The sequence below is a fragment of the Gymnogyps californianus genome, chromosome 1 (genome assembly GCF_018139145.2).
Source record: "Gymnogyps californianus isolate 813 chromosome 1, ASM1813914v2, whole genome shotgun sequence".
In the NCBI taxonomy this organism is placed as follows: Eukaryota; Metazoa; Chordata; class Aves; order Accipitriformes; family Cathartidae; genus Gymnogyps; species Gymnogyps californianus.
The window spans coordinates 152327626-152353901 of record NC_059471.1 but is presented as its reverse complement, the minus strand read 5'-3'; the positions used below and the strand labels follow the sequence as shown (position 1 = coordinate 152353901).

Genomic DNA, 26276 nt, shown 5'->3' with positions numbered 1-26276 from the left:
CCGTGCTGAACACCAAACTCTGCAATCACATTCATCTCTTCCGCTCCCCTACTCTGCATACACAACTTCAGGGCTTCCAAGAGATTTCAGCCGTATACACCTAAACCATAAAATTAAGCCAGAGAGAGATGTATGTAACTCTCAGAGGGTTATGAAGTTCCAGCCTCTGTTACAATTTCCAATATCACTAGGTCACGATTTTACACGTCGCCCACCGAAGAATTACTTAGTGCCCAAGCACTTAAGTGCCTAGTCAGCTAGAGTGATGATATGGGATTTATTACGACATACATTGCCCAAACATATGAACTGCATCACTGTCAACTATAAGCCATTCCACTGGTACATACACATTTCTCAATGGAGTTTGAATTTAAATTTCCCATGAATAGCTCTACCAATCCATGATATTTATTTATATCTTTGGACTGTTGCAAACTTTCATTAAGGCTTGATTACTGAATGCAAATACAGTAAACAAATGGATGTGTACATTTCCACAGATTAGATTAAATAATCCACTGTGTGGGAGTGTAACACAGATCAGGAGACTGAGCACGTGCAACTCCCAGGACTCCCCATCCCCAGCACTTCACTGTAAGCAAAACCCATCCTTTTAAGGACACAGCAGAAAAAGCGGGATTTGTGGTATAACTAACAAACCACTGGTTCTGACCTAGTAAGTTCCTTTCTGAATATCCACAGAGAAATGTGGATGTTGAACAGCAGAAGTCGTCATGGAGGACTCCTCTAGAAGTTTTAATGCACAGCATCTTAAAGCAAGTGAACAAGACAAAGTTTGATCTGCTCAGGTATTTGCTACTCATGCTAAAGCCCCTGAAAGACTCCTATTTCAAGTTTTAAGTGTAATGCTCCAACTTTTTTTCAGTGCCTTTGTCCTGTTCCGAGTTGTGAATTGTGAAGCAGATGAAGGCACAGGGAGGTGGGACCCTTCTTGCTTTCATGGCTTTTGCAATAGGACCCTGAGCCTACCAGGTTTACTGCTCTTTCTCTCCCACGGTTGCAGCGTGTCAGCCTTGTGTTTACATATGCGGTGAAAATGGCATGCTCCACGTTCCCTTTATGAGTGGCTGAATTACTAATTCAGAGAAGTCAAAGCTGTCAGTTCTGAAAAACCTTTTAAAAAACCTTTCCTTCCCTATCAGTATTCCCCCAGGTAGTATTTGGAAAAGAGTCAAATCAGCCACCACGAATCTTACTGAAGGAAAAGAAAAACCTTTTAGAGACCGAGAGGGTATTAATGCCATCTCACAAAATGTGCCAAGCAGTGCTTCAGACTCCTATTTTCTCGTAACGAGGCTTTTGAGCAGTGGCTGCTGCTCAGAAGTATTAAGGCACTAAAGCATATGATAATCCCCTGGTTTTACAGACAGGCTTTCAAAACACAGCCTCTATTAGAACCTACAATCAACTGCAGGCAAAAACTGTAACAATAAAAATAGAAGCCATGTTAAAAACATCTAAAAAAAAATCAGCCTAGTTTTCTTGTGTACAGGTGACTGATGGCTTAAGAATTAAAAAAACAGGGCCAAACTTCATTATTATTTCATGATCCAGGAAGAGTCTGTCTCCTTACATATAGGGCGCCCCATTTTATGCACTACGTAGTCTGTGCAGAAGAGGACAACAGAGTACCATGAGTATATTGGTACCTTTCTCCATTTGATGTTGTTCCTCCATTCCTGCCTCAGTCTGCCAGCCATCCCCCCTTACTGCTCAGCCCCTATGCCAGCCCACTCTTGTTGAGAAAATCCAAAATAGGGCAACCTTCCCCTTTGCCAAGGGCATCTTCTTAAAATGTGACTGCTTTCCACAGATCTCTCAGTCAGACCTGTCTTGGGGAGCCTCAGAGGTCAATCCAGCAGAAGTCTCTTCACTAGCTTTCCTCTGTTTTTTCCATTGAGCAGTCTGCCTCAGGTCTGCTCTCCCCAGAAACTTTCAGCTGAACTCTAGTTGTTACCACCTGGTATAGCAGGCTTTGGGGTTAATGACATTAGCCTCATCAGATAATGAAGGTATTTATTCCTTCAGGCTGGTAAGGTGAGCTACACATGTGCATGAAAAATCTGAGTTTTGGTTAATGTAAAGGACCGTCACACCTTATGGTGAGAAGTCGTATGGATAATAAAGATCCATACATTACACACCAAAGGCAGTTGGCTTTTTAAGGTGTATAGGTCCACTGTGGATATGTCCGCACCAAAGTAGGCAATTAACTGTAGATTGCACTAGTGTAAAAATGAATATAGAGTTTACAGCCACAAGTTGTTTCCTTCAAGAAAACAACTTGGTGTTAAAGCAGCATGGTGTTTCAGTGTCTGCTTACATTAATCAGAAGAATTGATCCTGCCAGATTACTGATCTCAGCTGTCGTATTCTATCATGAAGGAAAACTATAACAGAGTTAATTGGGATCTTTATGATCATTTCTCTGCTGAACATAAATGGGTTCTGGAAACAAATACTTCTTACAAATAGAAAGGATTTTTTCCAGAGAAAACATGCAACTTTTAAAACCTATATACCAACTTGGACAGTAGGTAAAAGGAAATACACAGAATTACTAAATTTTACTCATTCTGGTCCAGTAATTATGGATTAAGTTAATCCGCCTCTGTTTAAAGTTATAAATACATGCTCCTACTTCCAAGGGAAAAAAAACCCAAAGCTCCAACTCAGCCCTGAGCACACCTTCTGCATATTAATGACTCTGCTGTTTCCAAGTATGGTAATTATATTTCTTGTTCCAGACAATACTATACTTTTATTTCCACCCACAGCAAACTTTTGGGAATTGCAGTTATTTTTCAGTCCAGTTGGTGGGGGGTTTTTTGACATTGAAATTAGTAGCTGCAGTAAGGATCCTTATAATCTTAAAATGAAAATACAAGCAATTCAAAAGTAGCTGTACCTATTTTGCAATGCATCCTTCCCTTCAAAGATTTCAGCTTGAGATTTCCTTCCCAATTTGCTCTATAGTTTGCAATTATGAAAACCAATTTTACCATTGCTATTTATTCCTCTTTTTTTTATTTAATAGCCTCAGAATATCAGTGGACAATTCCTAGTGGAGACTGGAACAAATTAACAGGAAAACTCAGCTCAAGAACCCTGAATCTCACCTGCATCATATTTGTCAGAGAGTACCAGACAGCTGGAGAACAGTGTCAGAAACTGGGCTGCATGACTTTTTTTTTTTTTCCCCTTCTTTTTTTAAGAGAACTTAATCTAAGTTTTCCAAATATGATGTTGGCCTCAGGAATAGGGGAAGCATTACCATGGAAGGAAGAGAGGAGTCCTAGGCTTTAAAGATGAGATAGAGAATTCTTTCTACTGGACAACAAATGTGAAGGAAGAGCAGAAAGCCTTGAGCTTTTCTGAGAAAATCTCGGAATACGAGAATTTTCAGCAAGACATTTGTTACCTAGTGGATTTAAAAGATGGAAACGGAACAGTTAGAATTAAATCTGTCCTAGGGACCAGCACAGATCATGGAGCAGCAGCATCCTAAAGCTGCAGAAGGAATTATATCTGTCATACTAACTGTTTTAGTGAAGGATTCTTTTTGAGATTAAGGAGTGAAAAAAATTGCCACACACATACAAAATGGCAAATCTGAAGTTTGTTCCTCTCAAAAAAGGAGCCTTCTGTCCTATAGACACAAAAACAGTTCCCAAGAGAGGGTCAGTTCCTTCAGCAACTCTGTCATAGTACAGCCTCTTCAGAGAAAACAAGAGGAACACATACCAAATATTGAGATATGGCTGAATGAACAGCACATGGCAAAGACACTGTAGAGGAGAAAAAAATCCAATTTTGCTGAAGAATTACCTTTTGTCAGCTTGAACCCAATTAAATCTCCCATCTACTATCAGGAAAATTTTTGGAGGAATTTTTCACGTTTAATTTCTGTCACCCAAGGTGAGCTGATGCAACTCTACAGAGAACATGGTAATTTTATAAAAAGTACACATCAGCATTTTGCAGTAAGCCTTTTCAGTATCTAAAGAAATCAGGTTTCCAGATAGCTCTAGTCTTTCTTTTTAAACCATAAACCTTTTAACAGGATTAGAATGCTGAGCAATGGTGGTGACTATTGGCGTGAGGGTGCTGGGGCCCAACACCAAAAAATGTTGTGACCGAAAAATGGTTATATTTATTTTCTAGGGTCCTTCTAGGGTCCTAAGTGTGCGGCTAGTGACTGTCAGAAGGCTGCCTCTTTGTTTTAGAGGTGTAAAATAAATAAGTTTTTGAGTCAGAGATGATAAAAATAGTTGCAGTATCTTTCAAGTAGAAGTTTGCTGATTCATCAATCTCAATATTAAATTTAATAAAATCAAGACAAAACATACTCAAAACAATCTTTTTTTTTTTCGTTTCCAAGCAGCTTTCACTCCAAATTTATATTGCATAAACTTCATTGTAAATTATGGTTGAAAATGCTTATGCTGTATTTTAAAATGTGAACATTTCAAAGCATTTCTTCTGAAGCTGTGTTTTTTTTAATTTTTAACATTGTATTTCTGAATGAAATCAAAAGCAGCATGTAATATATACGTGCATATATTATATACCTAAATGTGTATGTATGTACACATGCATATTTTTATATATGCATATATACACAAAACACACACACTGTTTACATTTTAATACTGGAAAAGTTTGACAGAATTTTTCACACAAATAAAATTTTAAATGTCAAGCTTTCCCACTTAAATTATGTATGTCTTGCATCAAAGTTATTTGTGCAAAGCACTAGATGTCATCAGTGTTTGCCATGTAACAGCTCAGATCAAAACTTCCCACGGTGAGTTTGGCAATGAAGTAAATAAAACAATTAACTCTTCAGCAAATATAGGACAGACCACATAGGGATTTATTGTTCTCTAGCAAGCACTGAAAATTGGGTTTGCTCTACTTCACTTCCAAATCGCCTTTTACATTTTAAGCAGTAAAGGATTTACATTTACTCTCTTTAGAAGAGGCACTTTTTGGAAGCCCACAGCTAGAAAATGCTGGATGTTTCCTTGTTGGTGCCAAAACCTTTCATGCTCTTGTGGCAGAGAAGATGCTCAACAGCTTGGGCAGCGGGACCCTTTCTCTGTGTGGCACTGTACCCCTTCTAAGATGATGTCAGCATCGGCGCTAGCAGCTTGAGTTTTTATCTGGCTTGCATCCCAGGCTCCTGTTCTGGTTAAGCCTGGGCTGGGCTTGGATGAATAGACAACAAATGCTTGCTGTATGGTCCCCAAGGCACCCCCTGCAGCCTGCGCATCCGCCGGGACTGCCAGCGTGGACAAGGGCACTCTGTGACATCTCACACGCCACATGCTCTCCGAGTGCACAGTTATTAAGAGGAGCGCTCCTCTCCTTTTGTTCTCTCTTGATGGTATGCCAAATCTTGTTCAAACTGAATTTAATGGCAAAAACTCCCTCTGACTTGCAAGGGAGCATAATCAAGTCTGTCTGTATTTTAGTGGGGTTTTTTCCAGATAGCTTTGGTCATACTGAAGAGTACTTTATTCCACTTGCAATTTCAGGGACATTTCACATTATCAAAGCAGGAAAAAAAGAATCTAACCGTCTGCAACCACAGTAACTAGGTCCCTTTCTCCTCTTTGCACTAAACATCTGCTCAGATTACGCTGACTTTCTGCAGACAGATACTCTGTTTACTAGGGATATTTCTAGCAAAACCTGGATATGTAGAAACCCCAAAGCAGAAGTCTGAGAACAGGACATATGTGGTTGTATTAGGTTTGCATGGCAAGGTTTTGGTAGCAGGGGGGCTACATGGTGGCTTCTGTGAGAAGCTGCTAGAAGCTTCCCCTATGTCCGACAGAGCCAATGCCAGGCGGCTCCAAGATGGACCCGCTGCTGGCCAAGGCCGAGCCCATCAGCGACGGTGGTAGCGCCTCTGGGATAACATATTTAAGAAGGGGAAAAACTTGCTGCATGACAGCAATTGCAGCCAGAGAGAGGAGTGAGAATATGTGAGAGAAACAACTCTGCAGACACCAAGGTCAGTGAAGAAGGAGGGGGAGGAGGTGCTCCAGGTGCCAGAGCAGAGATTCTCCTGCAGCCTGTGGTGAAGACCATGGTGAGGCAGGCTGTCCCCCTGCAGCCCATGGAGATCCACGGTGGAGCAGGTATCCACCTGCAGCCCGTGGAGGACCCCACGCCGGAGCAGGTGGATGCCCAAAGGAGGCTGTGGCCCTGCGGGAAGCCCGCGCTGGAGCAGGCTCCTGGCAGAACCTGTGGACCCGTGGAGAGAGGAGCCCATGCTGGAGCAGGTTTGCTGGCAGGGCTTATGACCCTGCGGGGGACCCACGCTGGAGCAGTCTGTTCCTGAAGGACTACACCCCGTGGAAGTGACCCACACCGGAGCAGTTCGTGAAGAACTGTAGCCTGTGGGAAGGACTCACATTGGAGAAGTTCATGAAGGACTGTCTCCCATGGGAGGGACACCATTCTGGAGCAGGGGAAGGAGTGTGAGGAGTCCTCCCCCTGAGGAGGAAGGAGCGGCAGAGACAATGTGGGATGAACTGACCGAAACCCCCATTCCTCCTCCCCCTGCGCTGCTCAGAGGGGGAGGAGATAGAGAATTTGGGAGTAAAGTTAAGCCTGGCAAGAAGGGAGGGGTGGGGGGAAGGTGGTTTTAAGATTTGGTTTTATTTCTCATTATCCTACTCCGACTTGAGTGGTAATAAACTAAATTAATTTTTTTCCCCAAGTCGAGTCTGTTTTGCCCGTGACGGTAATTGCAGAGTGATCTCTCTGTCCTTATCTCAACCCAGAAGCCTGTCATTATATTTTCTCTCCCCTGTCCAGCTGAGGAGGGGGGTAATAGATCGGCTTTGGTGGGCACCTGGCATCCAGCCAGGGTCAACCCACCGCAGCGGTCAAGAATGTCACTGGGGGAAATCATTGCAAAAGCTGGCACTAGGGTCCACAGGATGTGTGTCTAAACACATCGGGAGATTAAACTCAGCTCTTACCTGCATGAGTTGCTGCTTCAGTTTCTGTATTTCTGATATGTTGAGCTCACTGAAGAGGTCAGAGACAGGATGCAGAGATTCTCCTTTCCTGCCCGTGGGAGTTCGGTAGTCACCGTTGAGTTTCACGAGAGGCCCGTGGATATGTCCGTTCATTTTGTCATCATTGTTGGGCTCACCCCCGTCCTCTGCAAACTTCAATCCATCTACTGATATATTAATATGGTTATTATACATACTATCATTGAGGTTGATATACTGGGAGAGTTCCTTCCTCAGATTGTTCTTTTGCTCCCTTTCATTTTTTAAAGTTTCCAGGGCTTCCTCCAGCTGATGCTCAGCAATCTCCTTCAGCCGGATGGCATCTTCTAGCTGACTATTAAGCAACACTGTCTCCTCCTCAAATCGTTTAATCTCATGCTTTAAGCCTTCATATTCAACCTGAATTAGACAAGACAAAGAACATTCATAATACTAAAACTTGAGTCATGAAAACCTGCCATTTATCAGCCTTATTGAAATAGGTGTTACAGAAACTACAGTTTGAAATACCAGACATTGCCTGCAGCTGCAAAGAACTGGCTGCACAGAAAATGCAAGTGGAGCTCGGCCTGTTAAATACTCTGCTGCTCACTTTTTCAGCATGTGAGAATCAAGAAATATAACACCTTTTTCTGAGTAACTTATGAGGATAAACAATGTATTTCATGGAAAGAAGGCTGTTTAGTACCAGATGTGCTGGTAACCATAGAGTTATTATGAATTGCCATAAGCAATGTTGGTATATCATAGTATGTATAGATCTCAGGTTAATATAGTCTGATTTATTAATTGCAAGTATTCTGAAGATGACTTCATATCTAAATTCTTACCAGATGTAAAGTCACTCAGGCACAGATACTCTCAAATACCTTGGTGTCTTAGTAGTTTTCAGAAATATGGATGGAAGGTACAAAAACAGTAGAAGAGCCTCAACTCTCTTCTCTGTGTCATACAAGACTCTCCATTATTCAAGAAGCATTTAATTTTAAAAATTAAACAGCAAACTATTCATACAATCAGTTTAAACTCTAAGGTGCCCCAAATTGTTAGAAATTTTTTAAACTACCAGGAAAATGTAGTAAACAGCTCATTCAGCCACACAGTCCTTGAACTGCATGTAGGGGTGCCATTCTGGAGCACTTGGCAACCTGTTGCTCTGACGGCGCTGCCTGAAATGTGTCCCAGTGACCTGGTGCAGCCTTGCCAGGCTTGGAGGGACTCACTGGTCTTTCTCCTCCTCAGAGGGCAGGCTCCCTGCCCCACACCGAGGTGCAGTATTTTATCAAGGTATTTATGGGCATTGTGGGCTGAGGAAAACAACAGCTTCTTCTCTCTTCTTTAAAGGCAGCTCCCGCGTTTACGCAGTCCTCTCTCTATTGCACCTAACAAGAAGCAAAGCCTAGGAAAATCCAATCTAGCTTGAAACCAGTTGCTCAGCAATATCTAGACAGTGCAGCAGATCCCCACTGCAGAACGCCTTCCCTTGCTGGCCCTCCTCATCTTCCTTTTCACTGTTGGAAAATCCCACAGCAATGAAAAGGAAAGCTTTGTATGTAAAGGTCCATGTCTAAGCTTGACCAACTCTCCTGGTAAAAATGATCACACTTTGATTTTTTGATTTAATTCTAATCATGTTACTCATCTACCTTTTCATTTCTAAATGCAAAAAATTCCCAGTATCAGGTGAAATAATTTAATAGCTTGGTGAAAGAGAAAAAGAAATACTGAATTTTCATGCTTCCATAAAAAAATTTTTTGCAATTGAGGCTTTTATAATTTAAATGCATTACTATGCATTACTATCTGCAATTTTAAGGCATTGTCTAGATTACTTTTTTATTTAACATATATAGATGTTTAAACAAACTATAATAAGGTTCTGGTGAAAACAGAAATATCCACCATTCCTATTGGAGTAGAATATTTATCAACCTGTCAAAAGTCTTGTATTGATAAGCCTTTGGAAAGGCAAACTTAAAAACCAAAGCACTAATCTTCAAACCCAGAAAATGGAAACACATCAAACAACAAAGAAAGTTCCAAAGTCATACTGGGAATTCTTAAACAGAAAAGGGAAGTCCATGATATCTTCAAATCTACATTTAGGAACCTGATACCTTTTCTGACTGGAGGGACAGGTCCATCCGAAAAATTATGAAATCCAATCAGGTAGCTATGTTTATAACTTAAGGACATGAAAAAAAAACCAAACCAGCCCTTTTTCAATTTTAAATCTATATGAAAGCCAGAGGTCTATATTATCTATGTGGTTACCATCTCATAGATTCTTCCTTACAAAAGCTACAAAAAACCCCCAACCCAGATAACGACAGTTTAGCACTAAGACTTGTAACATACGGTTTTGTAAATTAAAGTATTAAAGTATAAAATGCTCTTGAAATTTTACCTCGTAGATCAAAGTTATTTTACGAATCACAAGTGCATGGATACGTGATGCAAAATGACTGATTTTTAAAGCCAGTCAAAATGTGGCGATGCTTTTTCTCTCCACAGACTACTGGCATTCAGTTTCATTAAGAATGAAATATTATGACAAATATAAACACTTGCAAACAGATTTTCTTCTGGGGGAAACTAGGACAGTCCATAAAGGGGTCTTTAATTTCCTGATAGTGTGAAAATGCCTCCTATGAGGTTGGTGAGGAAAAAATCCGTGCCTCAAAGGGGGAATTTGCTGGCTTGGTAAATAACTCTGACACAAAGACGATTTGCTATAAATTCAGTTTCAGGAGTGTGAAAGTCTGGGTATCTTCATAAATAAGGAAACGATGTACCTGTTTCTATTACCTGCATATTCCCTGCGGCCCAGCTCCGTTGTTTTAAATGTTTCAACTGCATTTGTGCTAGAGCGGTAAAATAGCAGTAAAAGATAGCTGAAATAGTACTGCATATTCCTGCAGGAATAAGGCAGCTTTGTCACGAGGCTGCCATTAGAAACTGTGACAGTCCTGGCTATTTGATAAAAGCCCTAACTGAACCAGGCAGTAGGTTAGGACATAAACCAGGGGCTGCAACGCAGTGCTGCTACCATCTGCTAGCAGTTAAGGAAATGGTGTTATGGCATGCCATGTTATGCTGGTCTGGACAGTGTCTAAAAGGCAGAAAGTGTTACATCATCCAACTTGGATATTTAAATAGCGATCACAGCAAGTTAACTCTTCTGACGTGAGAACAAATCTCTTTTGTTCAATTTAAAGGACAACTGTATTCTTGATTGCTTCCTCAGCTGTATATATATCCAGCAGCAGAGGAAGCTGTGTTTTTGTTAGGGGGAGGGAACAGACCCCACGACTGCTTGCATCTGGATGCAATGGGGCGGTCGTTTATGGTGGTTCAGGGTGCATTCAGCACTGCAGTGAGAATTACAGTGTGTTGGTTTGCCATCAGCTGCAAATTGCTGTAATGAGGAAAACAAAAGACAAACTAGCAACATCTGACATCCCTTCGCCTATTTTTGAAGCTTGCCGAACTTGCGGGTTAGCATGGCTGAGAAGAGAGCAACACCAGTATAGGAAAACTCAAGGAGCAGAAAGAAAAGGAGAACAGGGAGAAGATTATTTCCCCTTTTCTCCACTTCAGAAGAGGAAAGGAAATGCAGGAAACAAACTGAGAGGAAATGGAGGGCTGAACTCTGCTGCTGGGCATTGAGTTCAGTGTGCAGGGAGGGAGGAGAGGAAAAGCAGGAAGTGAAAAGATGCAATTCTATCTATTTTAATAATTACTCTGCTATTTCAAAGTTCTGTAACAAAATATTCCACCAGGATTTTCCTAAAACTCAGGTAAGGGCCTCTCCGCACATCAAAAATGGCCAATAGCACTGTTTCAGAGTACGTGTTTAGCAAAAACCCAACTGAAAAAAAACCCCATACAAAGAAACTTCTATCAAAGTGCTCTGCAGGATCACATTATGGAAATTTGAGAAAATAGTGTCATTTTTCAGCATAGCGCCTAGAATCCTTTGATGCTTACTTGATTCTGTTTCAGTGTGGACACAAGTTTCTGTAAAGTGATGTTTTCTTCTTCGAGCTCAGTGTAGTCCTGTAGGAGTCTCGCCTCTCGAAACTTGTACTCTCGAATTTCATCTTTCATTCGTATCCTCTGTAGTTCCACCATTTCGTTATTCTGATGAGAAAAAATGCAAGTATGTTACCATTCATGCACGGCCACTTTAATGATGAACACTGCCTTTAGAAAAGGCCAAACAAAAAATTAATCCTCAAATAGAAATGATTTAACAGTGCAAATCAAAACAGCACCACCTTTTAATCTGAGGCCAAGTGGTAATTTCAGGTGTGTGCTGGCAATGCAGAAATGAGAACATCTGATAAAGAAGCTTGATTAAAACAGGTTCAAGATTAGATGCTTATCGAAACGGAAAACCTGGCAAGGCTTTATGGTCTCATTAGTTTCATTGCTCTACAATACAGTTGGATTTAAATAAAATTACCACTTGTTTTCCACTGAAGGCTGCTTTCTACATCCATACAGAAAAGCAATAAGTAACGGCATCTGTTCTGTAAAGACATCTGTTACTGAGCAAGGTGCACTCACGTGCTTGTATCTGTAGGCATTAGAGAGGCACACAGGTAGGTGGGGGGGACCTGCCAGGCAGACAGCTGGAAAGTGCTTGTCAAAAACCTGACAAATGCATTGCTGTGCTGAGCAGGATTACACCCTGCGAGTCTGAGAACACACAAGGTCACCACTTTTATTTTCCCATTAGCATATACAGTTCCCAGACAGCCTTACGAGGGAGGTCACGAGGGATCAGTTTCACCAAAAATTGTTTCCGTTGGATTCCAGCTCTGACTGAGTTTGACATCAAGGGTCAGGTTATTCTGGAAGGGCTCTGCTGACGTAACGCCGATGTAAAATGCACTATGCGAAGATGGAGTTAACACACAGCTGGAAGAGAACAGTGACCGACGTGGTCGGTAGGAGCAACTTGCCCCTCTACTTTGAAGGGAAACCTGCATTTTCCTGATTAATAGGAACAGGCGTAATTGGTCACATCTTCTCCTTGCCTGCAGGAGGAACCTGAGCATTGCCGCAGCAGCTGGTGGAGGGAAGCACTAGTGCGACCTTAATGATGGGGCAGAGCCCCCTCGCTGCTAGGGTGTCAGAAAGAGTAATGGAAGTACTGGGAAACTGTAATGGGTTTCTGTAAAACATTCCGGTGTGGAGGGAGGGCAACCACTGGCCCGACAGCTACCTGAAAAAAGTCAAATGTTTAAGAAATCATTACAGCAGAAATTGTAGTCAGGGAGCTCTAAATAGATCAATCTGTACAACTCACCCTCTGGTACGTAAAGGATAAAACCCCACATTCTGAATTGATGATAAACAGAATTTTGCTTAGCACCTAGGTTAAATAAACAATTATAAACCCCTGGAAAATAACATTGCAAAACATAAAAAAAAAAAAGTTGATGGAAGAGTTACAAAAGCACTTTTTAAAATGAAGCCTTTTTGTTAAAGAAAAATAAACCCCATCACCTTCCCCCTCCTGGCAGCTAATTAAGAAGAAATAAAGACCCTACGTGATTTCTCAACTGAAGGCATGCCTTTGGTTTAAAAGATCCCCAGTGGCAGAAGAGTCACAGAGCACTAGATAAAAGTAACTCTCTGCAAATATTCCTGCATCCATCACTGCCTAATAACCCTCTGAGTGAACTGTAAGAATGGCACAGCAGATGATTTCACAAGGTGAAAGCATTTTATACCTCAGGGCTGCCTTTATATGTTTTGTTTCTGTCAGCACGTTCTCAGCTGTGGCAGTTATTGACGCTTGCTAGGTGTGGGTATATGTGCGAGTCTGAGGCAGTACGTGGAGAACACCAAATGCACGACTCCGCTGTGTCAAGTATAATTAAGCTACTCTGCAACTCTCCCGGTGTTTGGAGGATGATCGGCCCAGGGAATGAATAGCAACCGGCTGACATCCATCCAATGCACGCAGTCACACTGCTGGTTGAAAGGAAGGCCTCTCCGAAAAGGGAGGAAGAAAAAAGGTGGCCAGAGACGGAGGACCTGAGCAAAGAATTTTTACTGAATCCTGATACATTATTTCCCTGAAAAAGTACAAGGCAAGCTACTTTGAAAAAGCCTCTCATATTAACTCTGTAAGGTCAGAGTACTCCTTTGTCTTTCCTACTACTGCAAACAGCAAAAGAAAACGCAGGCTATCACCTTGCTGGAGTCCACCACCATTTCTTTAAGAAAACAGAAACCACATTCCTTTGCCACTTGTAACTGCTCCTTCTCCTACATTATCTTGGAGGTATAAACAGAAGCATTTATAGCACTTAGCCTCCTCCTCTTACACATGCAGAAACTATCTCTGCAGAGCGACCTCTACTCATCATTACTCACGGCATTTGGTCAAGGAAGAAACAGTATGAAAAGGGAAGACCTGCCAGTCGGAGCATCCCACCAGCCGTGCCTGCTGCAGCGCTACTTGCCGTGCTTCCCGTGACTAGGGCCAAGGCCTCCACTGGAAGCAATCCTACTGCTCTGCCACAGGGGCAAAACAAACTCAGCACATTAGAGAATACGGTATCACCTTTTCAAAGTAACGTAAAATGCGTGTTTTGTCACTGCAAACACCCTGGCATTATTCTTCATGCTCCCAGATCCCTCCTCCTATTTGCAAACAGCTGCATGATGCCGGCAAACATCCAGCTGCAAAGCGCTCTAGTGCTTTCACTGCTTCCTATGAAAGGTGGTGCTGCCACGTTACAGGGCAAAAGCCCAGTGTTATCGAGGTTTACAAGTGAGTAGCCACAGGACATGCTGGAGGGCTGTTCTGTTTTCCTTTGTATGGGATCTCTACGCATTTTGTGGAAGTGAACTAGTCTTCAACCTATTAAAAAAAATTCATGCTGGGTTTATTCTTTGTTACTGTCAGGAAGCAGGATATATTTGTTTCCATCAAATGCTCTGATTAAATACAGTATCTTCTCACAACTCTCTTGTTATTTTGAACTATTTTAAATATATATTTCTTAAGCAGACAATACACAGTTATAGACGATAGATCTTGCTGCATAGATACAGCAGCAGTAAGATGCAAACTTTTTATTTGGCCATTGCATCAGTCTTCTTCTGAGGTGACTCGGACTTGTATGAAAACTGTATAAGAGGATTTAAAACACAAGGCAAAAGGAGTCTGTCAGCAGGGCAGTTATCTATATGAGCCACTAGAGGACAATGTAACCCAAATTATTAGTAAAATAATTTGTAATTAAACTTTACTGGTAATCAAGCACTGAACATTAAACTTGCAGGATAGAGCAATTGAGCCAGATGCTTTTATTAGGGCACTGCCTCAGGACTTTTTACATTTCCAGAGAGGATTTCCCTATGAACTAACTACTGGATCTGTAAAAACCAAGTTAATCCAAGAGGTGGAGCTAATGATACATGAGTAATGTTTTAATAGCTGTAAATTATTTTCAATCCCAGTCACCAGCTGAACATGGTGCAACGGTTTTAATGGATCGGTGCCAAAGAAGAAGGAAAAGGCCTTTCTGTGAAACTATAGAAAACAACAGAGTCCTTGTCAGCATTGCATCTAATTATACGTAAGCACTAATTGTGGAAGATGTCAGTCACATAGCATGTCTAATGAACCTACACATAATGGAACAGACCATGAGAAACGAAAAACAGAAGGCTCAGTTGAGACAAAGTCTGTTCAGGTCACCTATCCACTAGTACTTAGATATATTTGCAGACTTGCCATATATGAAAAGTGAAAGACATCTCTAGGTTTTACAGGAGCAAGGACCATATCTGTATAGTACAACCATCACTTCAATCCTTAAAGGTCTCTGAGCATCAGTGGAATATAAATATTAAATAATAAACTTTTGTACTTCTTACCAAAATTAAATGCAATATATATGAATATATTATTCATTTTTGATTCAGCATACACTTTTAAAATGCTGTATTCCATATGCTACATACAGAGTACGTTGTATTAATTGTGTGAGTAGATACGTTGTAATACATTGTGTAATATCAAATAATTGCAAGTGAGAAGGTACTTTAAAATGAAAGAATGGAAACATCTGATGTTGAAAACGATGAGAAAGAACTATGAAAAAATATATGATTCCCCCAGGGTTATTTTTATGTCAAAACACCCCCAGTGTTGCCCAAGGAAGCCACTTGTTACACTTTTGTGTCCTATCAACATACCTAAGGAAAGCAAACTAGGCAAGGGACAGTGACCTGAAGATGGGTATTCTCATCTCCAAGGTGAGAAGTGAGCTCTGGTGGCTCTTGATTTCCTGAACTGTGGACCCATAAACTGAACTTCTTGGAAACTGGTGGTGTTTTGAAGCCTTCTTTTTAAAGTGAATGCAGTTCCATTAAGTATTTTGGTTCTCCCCTATCTTGGAGTACATAAAGGACTTATTTATTTCTGGTTTTTGTCCCAAACAAAATTGGGGAACTAGTGTTTGGGCTTTTTCCCTACATTTTTGTCATACAAATTTTCATGAAAATATTTCAGTTCCTTACTGCAGTAAAACATACTATTTTTCACACTGCAGAACAGCCTTATAATCAGAAATTAATTATATGCCCCAAACTACCCTGACTAAATCACTACTTATCTGTTGGAATATGCAAGCTATAGCATGATGCTGTGCATAACTTTCTAATTTTCATAATTCATGAGTAAGAGAACAATAGAAAATTTATGTACTTTCAATTTAATGGCATTGTATTATAGCTGATGTAGTATAAAATCCCATCTGATCTGATGACAGTTTTATTGCACTAGCAGTAAATTGAATGTAATAGAAAGTTTATGCTCAGACTAATATCCATGATCGCATGTGTTTGTTGACAAGTCTCACTGTAAATTTGTATGTCATGTTTACTTTACTCTGCAGAGGAAAACAAAAGGTATATTTTTTATGAAGAACAGTAATAGGCATAACATAGAAAATACAATTTAACTGGGGCTCAAATTTAATCACAAACATGCTAACTTTGCATGGGGAAGCACTACCAGCACAACTTGGGCCAAAAACAAGTTTGGGACTTCCTTCAGGATCATTCTGTCACAAAATTAACCCCACTTATAAAGGATTTTGGCTTCTTTTTAAACATATTGTTTGTTATCTACTTGGCAACGTGCAAGTGTAAATAAATTCATGGGAAATTAATGAGGAAAAAATAACCAAACCCTAAAAAGTATCTTTGATTCATTACTTTTAGAATATACAGATATACCCTTAGAAACTTTAAAGCCCAATTATATCTCCTCTTTAGAAGCCTCTAATGTGAATTATGGGTACATTTTTTGTTTTCTGTAAACAATGGAAAATCTAATTCTGCATCACACAGAGAATTCTTCTCACCAGCACGATGTAGCAGGACACCAGGACACCACTGGAAAGCCACCCCTCCTCCTTTCTACTGATGAAAGGATCCAGAGAGGAAAATAGTACAAGGTAAAGACCCAGAAAGAGACTTGCCATGCCAGGGAGGAGGCAGCCAGGGAGCACAGGCTGGTCTGCAGAGATACTCAGTTTGCCCCAGCAGGTCCCGATTTTTCCTTCTGAAGGGATGAGGGAATTTGAAAGAAGAGAGGATGGAAGGGGGAATAGAAGAGCGAGGACCGTTTTCTTTATTTACCATCAACTGTTTTAAGTCGCCAGAGAAGGTCCTCTAGACTAGCCTTAGAGTTTCCCTCTCTCATATACAGGAATACTCACCTTGAACTGAAAGAATTACACTTTCCATGTTTCCAGATATATTTAAAACCATAATGGGATTTTGTGGATGACCTAGTGTGACGTGATCTGACCCTTCTGCAGAATTTGCAGCCCAGTCCTCCTGATTCATAGATGTAGACGCGTAGCTAAGCAGGGATAGAGCATCTCTTGCGGAACCATTTTTGCTTCCTTTTCAATACACAGATATTTCTATATTCCAAAATAAATTACTTCAAAGATTCTTTTTCCTCATTGTTAAAAGTCTGCATCCTCTTTTTTAATATTAATTTATCTGATCTCATCCTTCAAAAAGTTTGATTCAGGTGGCATTATTAGAGTTCATGATATTGTATCTGATCTAACCAGCTGTATTGGCATACCACTTTAAAAGCACGAATACAGCTCCTATTGTCCAAAACCAGAAACCAGTAACTTTTGAAATTACGTATGATTCTGACATTCCTTAGCTTTATGTATCATTCATTGTCTCAAAACCAGAAAAAAAGCAGACGTGCTATTGTGCACAAGATATTTTTGAAAATATATCTGTAGAATAACATAAGTACCTATAATCTTTCCCTTCCATGGACTTACGTACAGAATGACAGCACTATCAGAGACAAGGATGAAAAAAGCCATATATTTGTTAGCTATAGCATATTGAATAGAAGCCAGATCAAGATAATGTATGTTTCAAGTTCCTTCACCAGCAACGGCTTTTAAATAAAGCATTTACAATACATCTAATAATTTAATCATCTGAAATGCTCAACGCATTTAATTGGAATAGCTAAATCTAAAGAAGTAAGGTGAATTGCTATCAAGGGCAATTAAATGGCCCATTTATGTAGTTATCACAAAGTTTGAAGCCCATAATATTTAACGTTGTAAATCCTGCTACATATAAATCCCTATAAAATATCTATTTTATTGACTTTCATATATAAGTATATATAAAAAGATAGAACTAAGGAATGTTCTGGTTGTGTAGGTATTTAATTTTCCTGCTGAGTGTCATGGTCACATAATATTATAATGACTTCTTTATAAACTGATATAAACTACAAATCTCTAACCATACATATTTATCTGAAAAATAATCGTTTGATTTGACTGCATTTATAGCAGTTAACGCATTATTAATGCATTAATTGTATACCAATTATATGTTAATATATTAATTATAATTAATTATAATTAACAATCTGTAGCAAACACTGCTGTAATATTCCTAATTAATTCCTTCAAAGGAAGAGAAACTTTACCAAACTAAACTGTACTAAAACAGCAGGAGAGGAAATTCAGACTCCAGGGTTATAGCACAGTTCAGTTAATAAGATCCTTCTGCATATCTACGGAATGACATCATACATTAACATAGGATCATTGCAAATAGCAAAATATCAATTGGCTGGAGAAAGTTTTGCCATGAGAAGGACATTGTGGAGGTCATTTTGTTTAAACTTAAAACTCTGCTACTCATCTGTCTCCTGCAGCTCTAGTGGCATTAAACATTTCTAAGAAGTGAGAGGATTTATTTCTAAATACCACACTGACTGGGTAAAAGAAAGATGATGGCATATACGTGCCTTGGAGCAGGTTGATAACAACATCTTGCAAATGCAGCATTCTCCATGAAGAGACTTCCCACAGTCTATTCAGGCCTATACTGGCCTTCAAATTTCTCCAGGTACCAATGGACAAAATCATGTCCACCCAGGGGCCAGCCACAGCCCAAAGGCCAGTCCCACTCCCACTTATAGAATCATAGAATCATTTAGGTTGGAAAAGACCCTTAAGATCATCAAGTCCAACTGTAAACCTAACACTGCCAAGTCCACAACTAAACCATGTCCCTAAACACCACGTCTACACGTCTTTTAAATACCTCCAGGGATGGTGACTCCACCACTTCCCTGGGCAGCCTGTTCCAGTGCTTGACAACCCTTTTGGTGAAGAAATTTTTCCTAATATCCAATCTAAACCTCCCCTGGCACAACTCGAGGCCATTTCATCTTGTCCTATCACTTGTTACTTGGGAGAAGAGACTGACACCCACCTCGCTACAGCCTCCTTTCAGGTAGTTGTAGAGAGTGATAAGGTCTCCCCTCCGGCTCCTTTTCTCCAGACTAAACAACCCCAGTTCCCTCAGCCGCTCTCCTCAGAAGACTTGTTCTCTAGATCCTTCACCAGCTTCCTCCATGCTGTGTTGTTCCTGCCATCCGCCCAACCCCATTGCTGCAGGAGCAGGATTGACTCCCCCGGGACCCCTGTGCTCTGGTCGGGGTGAAGAGCACGGGGCAGGAGCGTGCAGCCAGGGGTGGACTGGCCACTACCTCTTAACGTCACGCTTCAGCTGAATTATTTTGCCACATCCTCATTATTCCCACTGCACTGAATAATGCCTGAGTAACAAATACTTGAGACTGTACTCTCTGAAGCAGGGCTGTTGTCCACTCTATGTCACCGATTATCCCATGCCTGACTGGGTACTATTATGAAGATACCAAACCCAAATTGCTCTTGCCGGATTAGCTCAGAAAAAAAAAAAAAAAAGGAAGGGGGGTCTGGGGCATTTTGGACTGAATGGCAATTCTTTTTTTTTTTTTTTCCCCAGTTACAACCTTTCCTATGAAGGTTGTCACTTCCTATCCACAATTTAAGAAGCCAACAGCACTGATTCTACACAACAATGCCTCAAGGAAGGCTTTTTGATGGAGGAGCCACACAGGCCTTTTCAAGCTCGTCAAGAAACCAAGAGCTGATTTTAAAGCCTAACTGATCGCTTGGGAGAGGCATCTGCCAGTTATAGGTATCTCTTTAAGAGGCCATCTGTCAGGTGCAAAGTGCCAAATTTCCTTCTAGACCCAAAGGGGCATGGGCTAACCAACAAAAGAGAAGTTGTGCTAACAGGGTGTGGGTCTGTGATCAGTTTAAGCTCAGCAGTATCACAGCTGCTGCTCCCAGGTCCTGACCCTCCCTTGGGCCAGCGCTAGCTTTCACATCGTCAGTCAGATCAGGGGCAGTAAGCCACCCCAGAAAACAAACAAAAAGTTAGTTTTAATGGTATTTATACTCCCTGACACTGCTGACAGGGTGGACACACTGGTGTTCACAGGAGGTAGGGAACAGGAAGAGATGCCATTTCTATTTGGATATGCTTGCTGCTCAGCAACATCTATATGATCTACCCCAAGTACCAGTGGCAGAAACTCAGCCCCACTAATGCAAATTGTAAAATTTATATAGCCTGCAGCAGGACTAAGATTTCACTGTATGCACTGAAATGTTGAGGAGCAGGGAGCAGTAAAGTGAATTCCTGAGGATGGAAAGGAGGAAAGAGAAAAGACGCCAAAGCACCTAAACAAGAGGGGTGAGCTTGACTATTTTAGGACCCATTATGCTTGGTTGGTATGGAAAAATATGTCCCTGTTTATTGACTGCTTGCTTTTTGCTGTCTTACTCTAACTTTTGATGTCAGGATGGTTTCAGAGCTCCCTGTGGTAACCCGTCTCCGAGCGTGCTGGGCAGCAACTCCGTTCTCCCATGTTCCAGGCACGGAGCTACGCTCCTTGTAAGCTTTCCATTCCCCATGGCAACTGCCTCCCCTCCTTAGGACTCAGAGCTATTTTAATTACAGCTCACTGCTAGCTCAATCCTACATTCCTTATACTCCTTATACCAGTAATCAAGCCATGCTGTCGAGGGATGCACGTGCCGGGCCAGGGCTCTCAGCTCAGCCTCCCCATCCTGCACTGCATTACAATACTATCCAAGCTCTGGTTTTTCAATTTGCATGCTGAGCCAATCTCGGTCTTGTAAATACCGGCTAGAAGTAGCAATATTGATGTCTGCGAGCAAGTGCCTCTGCCTTCTCCTGCTGCGGGAGGACTGTGCTGCCGTGCCGTGTTAGGGCTGAGGAAGCTGAGAGCATGTCGACACACAGACCCAGGGCTGGGCAGCAGTACTAATAAATCTGGTCCTCAGGACAGTGCAGCTAAATTAGTAGGGGGCTGCGTTCAAATTAATCAGACATGCAATTAATCTCCATCCTCAGCTTACAAAAGATCATAAAAATAATAGAAAAATGGATCTCAAAGGGGCCCCATGGCAGCATCTAGTCCATTCGTCTTTCCCAGGAGTAACTACATCTACGTCATTCCTGGTATCTGTCTAATCTCTTCTTAAACACTTCCAATAACAGATCCCATCACCTTTCCCAGAAACTTGCTTCCTGACTTCACTTTTGCCTTTGTCAGAAACCTCTTTTGAATGTTTAATCTGAACCTGAGCCTTTCACACTGCAACTGGAAAACAGTATTTCTTCTACCCACAAAAGGCAGGAAAATAAATGCATCTATTCCCCTCTGCAGGAGTCTTCCATTTACCCACCATACCCATCTTCAGCCACCTCTCTCCTCTACAAGCAGAAGAGCACGTGAGAAGTGAGGATCGCAGATAGCTCCTGCCACAGAGCAAACTCGTTAGATGTCCTTGCATGAAATACAGCAGAAGTGTAGGGAGATGGGCGATGACGACAACTGTAACTAGATGTCGGGAGGAAAAAGGAGACCCCAATTAACACTCCATATTCCCTCTAGTACCCGGTTCCTCACAGTGGATTGAGAGAGAAGAAATATATTGAAAGAAACAAAGAAGAAACCATTAATACTTTTTAGAAAGTAGTGTGAATAAATAGCTGAAGGATACAAAGAAACTATTCACAGGTACCAATCTATTTCAAATAGTCGTCTGCTGGGACATTCTCTATTGTGCTGCAGAGGAGCTGTGAGAGCTCAGCATCAAAGCAGCTCTGTAAGCCCATGCTCATCGCAGAGCTTCCCTTGTCAAAATTATTCTTGCAGATTGCCAGCTGCAGAGGTGTTTAAAAGCTCTTTGTGAATCTGCACCCACCGCCCTCCCAATGACAATAGACTATTTCAAGTTCCCCTTGAAAAATATCAATATGGTAAAAAAGGTTGCTAAGAAAGGAGGAGCAACAGGAAAGTTAAACGTCAGTAATTCTCCTTCTTCTTTAGAGACATGGCATCTTTAAATAAACACATCTGTGCCACAAAATTCAAATGTTATCATGCAGCCAATTCTGTCATTATTAAGAGAGAGTATTTCCTCAAAGTCAGGAGTAATTTCAATAATTAAAATCCATGTAACATTACCCATCTGCTGCAAAAAGAAGCACGGCATTCTGCAGCTTATTTGACCTTGTGTGCACAACACCCACCCACCCCCACTTATTCTTCTGTGGCGTGAGCAGAAACATCAACTCAGAAACAGGACTTGATTAATATTAAAAAGATGAAAATGGCTTGTGACTAATGCCTTTTTTTCCTCAAAGACTTAGCATTTTTATTTTAGGTAATATATTTGAGTAACTTACGTGGCAAATATAGCCAAAGATAAGTACCTCATCTGTCTGTAAACTACATCCTTTAGGACTGAATTTTACACATAATTTTTATTCATTACAGCACACATGGTGATTCATGAATATGAATGCCTACATAGAAGATTTGATAAACTGCACTAAAGGTTACTTGAAGTTATTGATACGGACAGCAAAAATACCTGTACTCAGAAAGTGTCTCTAACATTGTAGTACTCTTGACTGTTCAATAGAAATTGGTTTGAAACCTGATCTTGGCTTTTATAATCTGCCCTTTCCTTTATTTATTTTAATACGGACTGCATATTTCACAGATTTACTTTTTATATATATATATTACAGTCAACAGTAGTAATTTTTACATTGACAGTTTTCTGTCTTGTCCTTAAAAGGCTGAGGAAACAAGATTCTCGTTGCTCGGCACGCAGGACAGAAATACAAATGTAATACATGCAAGGGCTGACTATTAATGCCGTAACTCTCACAGAGATTATTCAAGCATGTTGCTCATGGCAGCACAGCCTTAGAATTAAATTATTCTTTTGGAGATTGAATAAACACTGAATATTATTCACTGCCTGCAATGCATCAAAACAGAAAAAAATGCTATCAAATGCCGTATTTACTCAGGGAGTAAAATATTAGTCAAGTTCTGGGATTGTTTGACTTTAGGCATCAAAATGATGCCTAAATCTATTTTTTTTTCTATTCCTTTGTATTCCCCTTTAAAACCACTGCTGTTTTCCTTTCAACATTTGTTTCCACTGGACTTCCATCCAGCTCATGGTGGGTGTTGATCTGATAACAGGAGCCTTCTGCTGAAACAGATTATTGAATTATTAATAAGATACAGTTAAAAGAACTGAACTGGCAACACCCACAAAAAACTTAAAAAAGCGCTTTAGTTACCTAAAGATAATATTCACCGAAGCGCTGATAATTTTCTATAAACACCTTGTGGCATGAGGAGGACAGTATCTCATGGCAAATACCGAACGATCTCGGTGATCGTTAAAGCACCCATGAGCAAAGAGACTCGGCAGCTCTTGGAGCCAGGCTGCAAAGTCCCAAGTTCAGCAAGAGAGGGAAGCAGTTTCCTTGTCCTTGCTGAAGTTGTGCTCAAGGACCTTGATAAACGAAGAACTACTCTTTTTCCAGATTTAGGGAAATCCAGAACAACATGCCTGTGTGACAAGTAGAGGGGGAAACATTTTTTTCAAAGACATGTTCATCTAAGCCTTATCTATCTCAATATCAGTGTTTCCAAATTCTGAACTCAGCCTTTGTTCAAGCCTTTGAGCCTGTCGGTGACAGCTGGCCGAAACGGGGGTGCCAGACTGGCCACCCTGCCTGGCCCTGGCAGGCTCGGCCGCCCGGGGGAGATGCCAGCAGTGTTACGGCCTCCCCACCTAGCCCTCGGCAGTGATCCCCCGAGGTGCAAGGGCACCCACGTATAACGTTGGAGTGCTGGACTGTAAATCTCCAGCTACTGATAAGAAACTTAGGTGACAGTGAAGGATTGCAGTCCAAAGTCTTAATTGCTCCCTCTGCTTTCTAACATCCCAGCAGGCCACGGCTGATTGATAGCTCATGCTCCCTTTGTTTTTTTCTGGCTGATTTTTAATATAAAATATAACAAAACACTGCAGGATGGCTCCAAGCTCACTGCAGTGTTCTTAAATTTCCTCTGAGCATTTAAAGTACTCAACCAAGACCTTGATGTAACATCATTACAAATGAAATTCAGTATCAGTTTCAGCAAGTAACTAGTTAAATGCAAGTTTTTCAGTTCTTATTCTGTTGTATGCCCAATGGCTTGATACAGCACAACTGAATTCAGTTATACACTGTGAAAAAAGCGCAGCAGAATAATCAATCTAGTAAAACAACAGCTGTCCTCAGGGAGGAAAAACAACATCACACTTGAACTAGGTCAGAATTCAGACAAGCAACAGGAATAAGATGAGATTTATGAACTCCCTTTTGTTAATTGATCAATATATTCCATGTCATATACCTACACAGTTGTGGACCATTTGCAGGTTTTTCATCTTGGAAGCATTGCTACCAGTGTCTATAGGGAAGATGACCCAGACTGCTAACAATTCCTTGGGCTCTTAATTGTTATACTGAGTTTTAGTTCACTCAGCATCTCAACCAGAGAACTGACCTTGCGTCTTCCTGATCTTGTGTGCCTACATACAAATATGTATATGGGACATGGCATGTGCATCGCATCTATATACTTGCACCATGCTCTTTGTGCAGTGTAATGTAGGACATTGCCAAATACAATGGCAGAATGGGAAAAATCCCCCAAATAAAAATTCTGGTGTAATCACAACTTTTGGCAATGCACACCCCTGTCAGAGACTGCACACTTGTTTAATAGTCTCTACCATTCACCTTTGATCACATGGAAGTTTCTGTGGCACAGGTAATTTTTCTTCAGCTTGTACAGAGTACAAGTACCTCTTGTGAAAGACTGCAACTGTGAGCAGGAAAAATTAACCCTGCAGCCACATCTGTCTGTTCTTTGCCCTCATCCTGCCTCCACTGACGGAGGCTCCTTATGATCGAGTGGCCAAACTACCCCAGTATGTGAGCCCAGTATATGAAATTAAAGTGCTACCCATTTTGGTGCTCCAAAGCACGGCGGGCATTACTTTGCGGCAGTTTGGTACCCGCTGCAGGAGCGGCGTAGCTGCAGCAAGCACAGGTGTCATGGTTTAACCCCAGCCAGCAGATAAGCATCACGCAGCCGCTCCCTCACTCCTCCCCCCTCCCAGTGGGATGGGGAGGAGAATCGAAAAGAAGTAAAACTTGTGGGTTGAGATAAGATCGGTTTAATAACTAGAGTAAAATAAAATACTAACAATAATAATAATAAAATATAATAATTGTAATGGAAAGGAATATAACAAAAAAAAGAGGGGAAAAAAAGAAATAAAACCCAAAAAAAGACAAGTGATGCACAATGCAGTTGCTCACCACCCGCTGACCAATGCCCCACAGCAGCAATCCCCCCCTCCCGGCCAACTCCCCCCTGTTTATATACTGAGCATGATGTTCCATGGTATGGAATAGCCCTTTGGCTAGTTCAGGTCAGCTGTCCTGGCCATGCTCCCTCCCAGCTTCTTGCACACCTGCTTGCTGGCAGAGCATGGGAAACTGAAAAGTCCTTAACTTAGGATAAGCGCTACTTAGCAACAACTAAAACATCAGCGTGTTATCAACATTATTCTCACACAAAATCCAAAACACAGCACTGTACCAGCTACTAAGAAGAAAATTAACTCTATACCAGCCAAAACCAGGACAACAGGAAAGAGAGCTGACCTGCTTTAGGAAAAAACCATCCCATGACAAATCAGAGATGTTAATGGTGTGGGAGGTACTAAGTCAAAATCCCTGGGTTTCCATAAAGTATGGATTCCTTTCTAGGTGCAATTTAAAGCCTCAAGTTAAAGTTAAAAATCCATTTCTGGCCTTGGTCCTGAGAAAGTAGGAACCATCGCTTTCCCTGTGGACCTTACCAGCTATCATCACTAAATGGGAAGCTTTTGGAGACAGCTCTCATATAGCAACAAAAGGATGAATAAGACATCAGCCTCTGAATCCTAAATGTTTTTCCCCCACACTCCTGAGCCCCTCAGAGATCGTGTTAGTTGAGTTTCAGGAGCATCTAGACAGAATTCAGATGTACTCTTTGTTTTTAGCCTAGCACTCTATGGTATCACAACTGTGTCTTCTAAAAGGGCCTTTTTTTGCTTGCTCTTATAAATAAATGTAGCATAAAGCCTAAAGATTTTCCTCAGTCAGTCTCATTAAGGGACTGGAGCTGCTTTAGCACTGTTCTTATGGGCTGCTGTTTGACCCTGACCAAGCTGGTGTTTTATTTAGAAACTGCTTTACTCAGTAAACTACACACTTAAGAGTAGGGATACTAGTTTCCTGACAGAGAAGACAGATTTCAAACAAAACTAAACATTCCTGTTCCAAACAGGCTTTCATTTTCTTTCTTCTCATTCCCTTGGAGAAGTGTTTAGGTAACCC

The 26276-nt window shown here is 41.1% G+C and overlaps 1 protein-coding gene across 4 annotated transcripts in view; it reads right to left on the bottom strand.

The window, feature by feature from the left end:
- Window positions 1–26276, bottom strand: part of BICD1 (BICD cargo adaptor 1) — a 185169-nt gene that overhangs the window by 39396 nt on the left and 119497 nt on the right. For all 4 annotated transcript variants that reach the window (XM_050900764.1, XM_050900783.1, XM_050900774.1 and 1 more), the window contains exons 3-4: window positions 11052–11204; window positions 7023–7460 (exon numbers count right to left, since the gene is read on the bottom strand). In XM_050900764.1, coding sequence (XP_050756721.1) covers window positions 7023–7460; window positions 11052–11204 — 591 coding nt within the window. The remainder of the gene's footprint in view (window positions 1–7022; window positions 7461–11051; window positions 11205–26276) is intronic.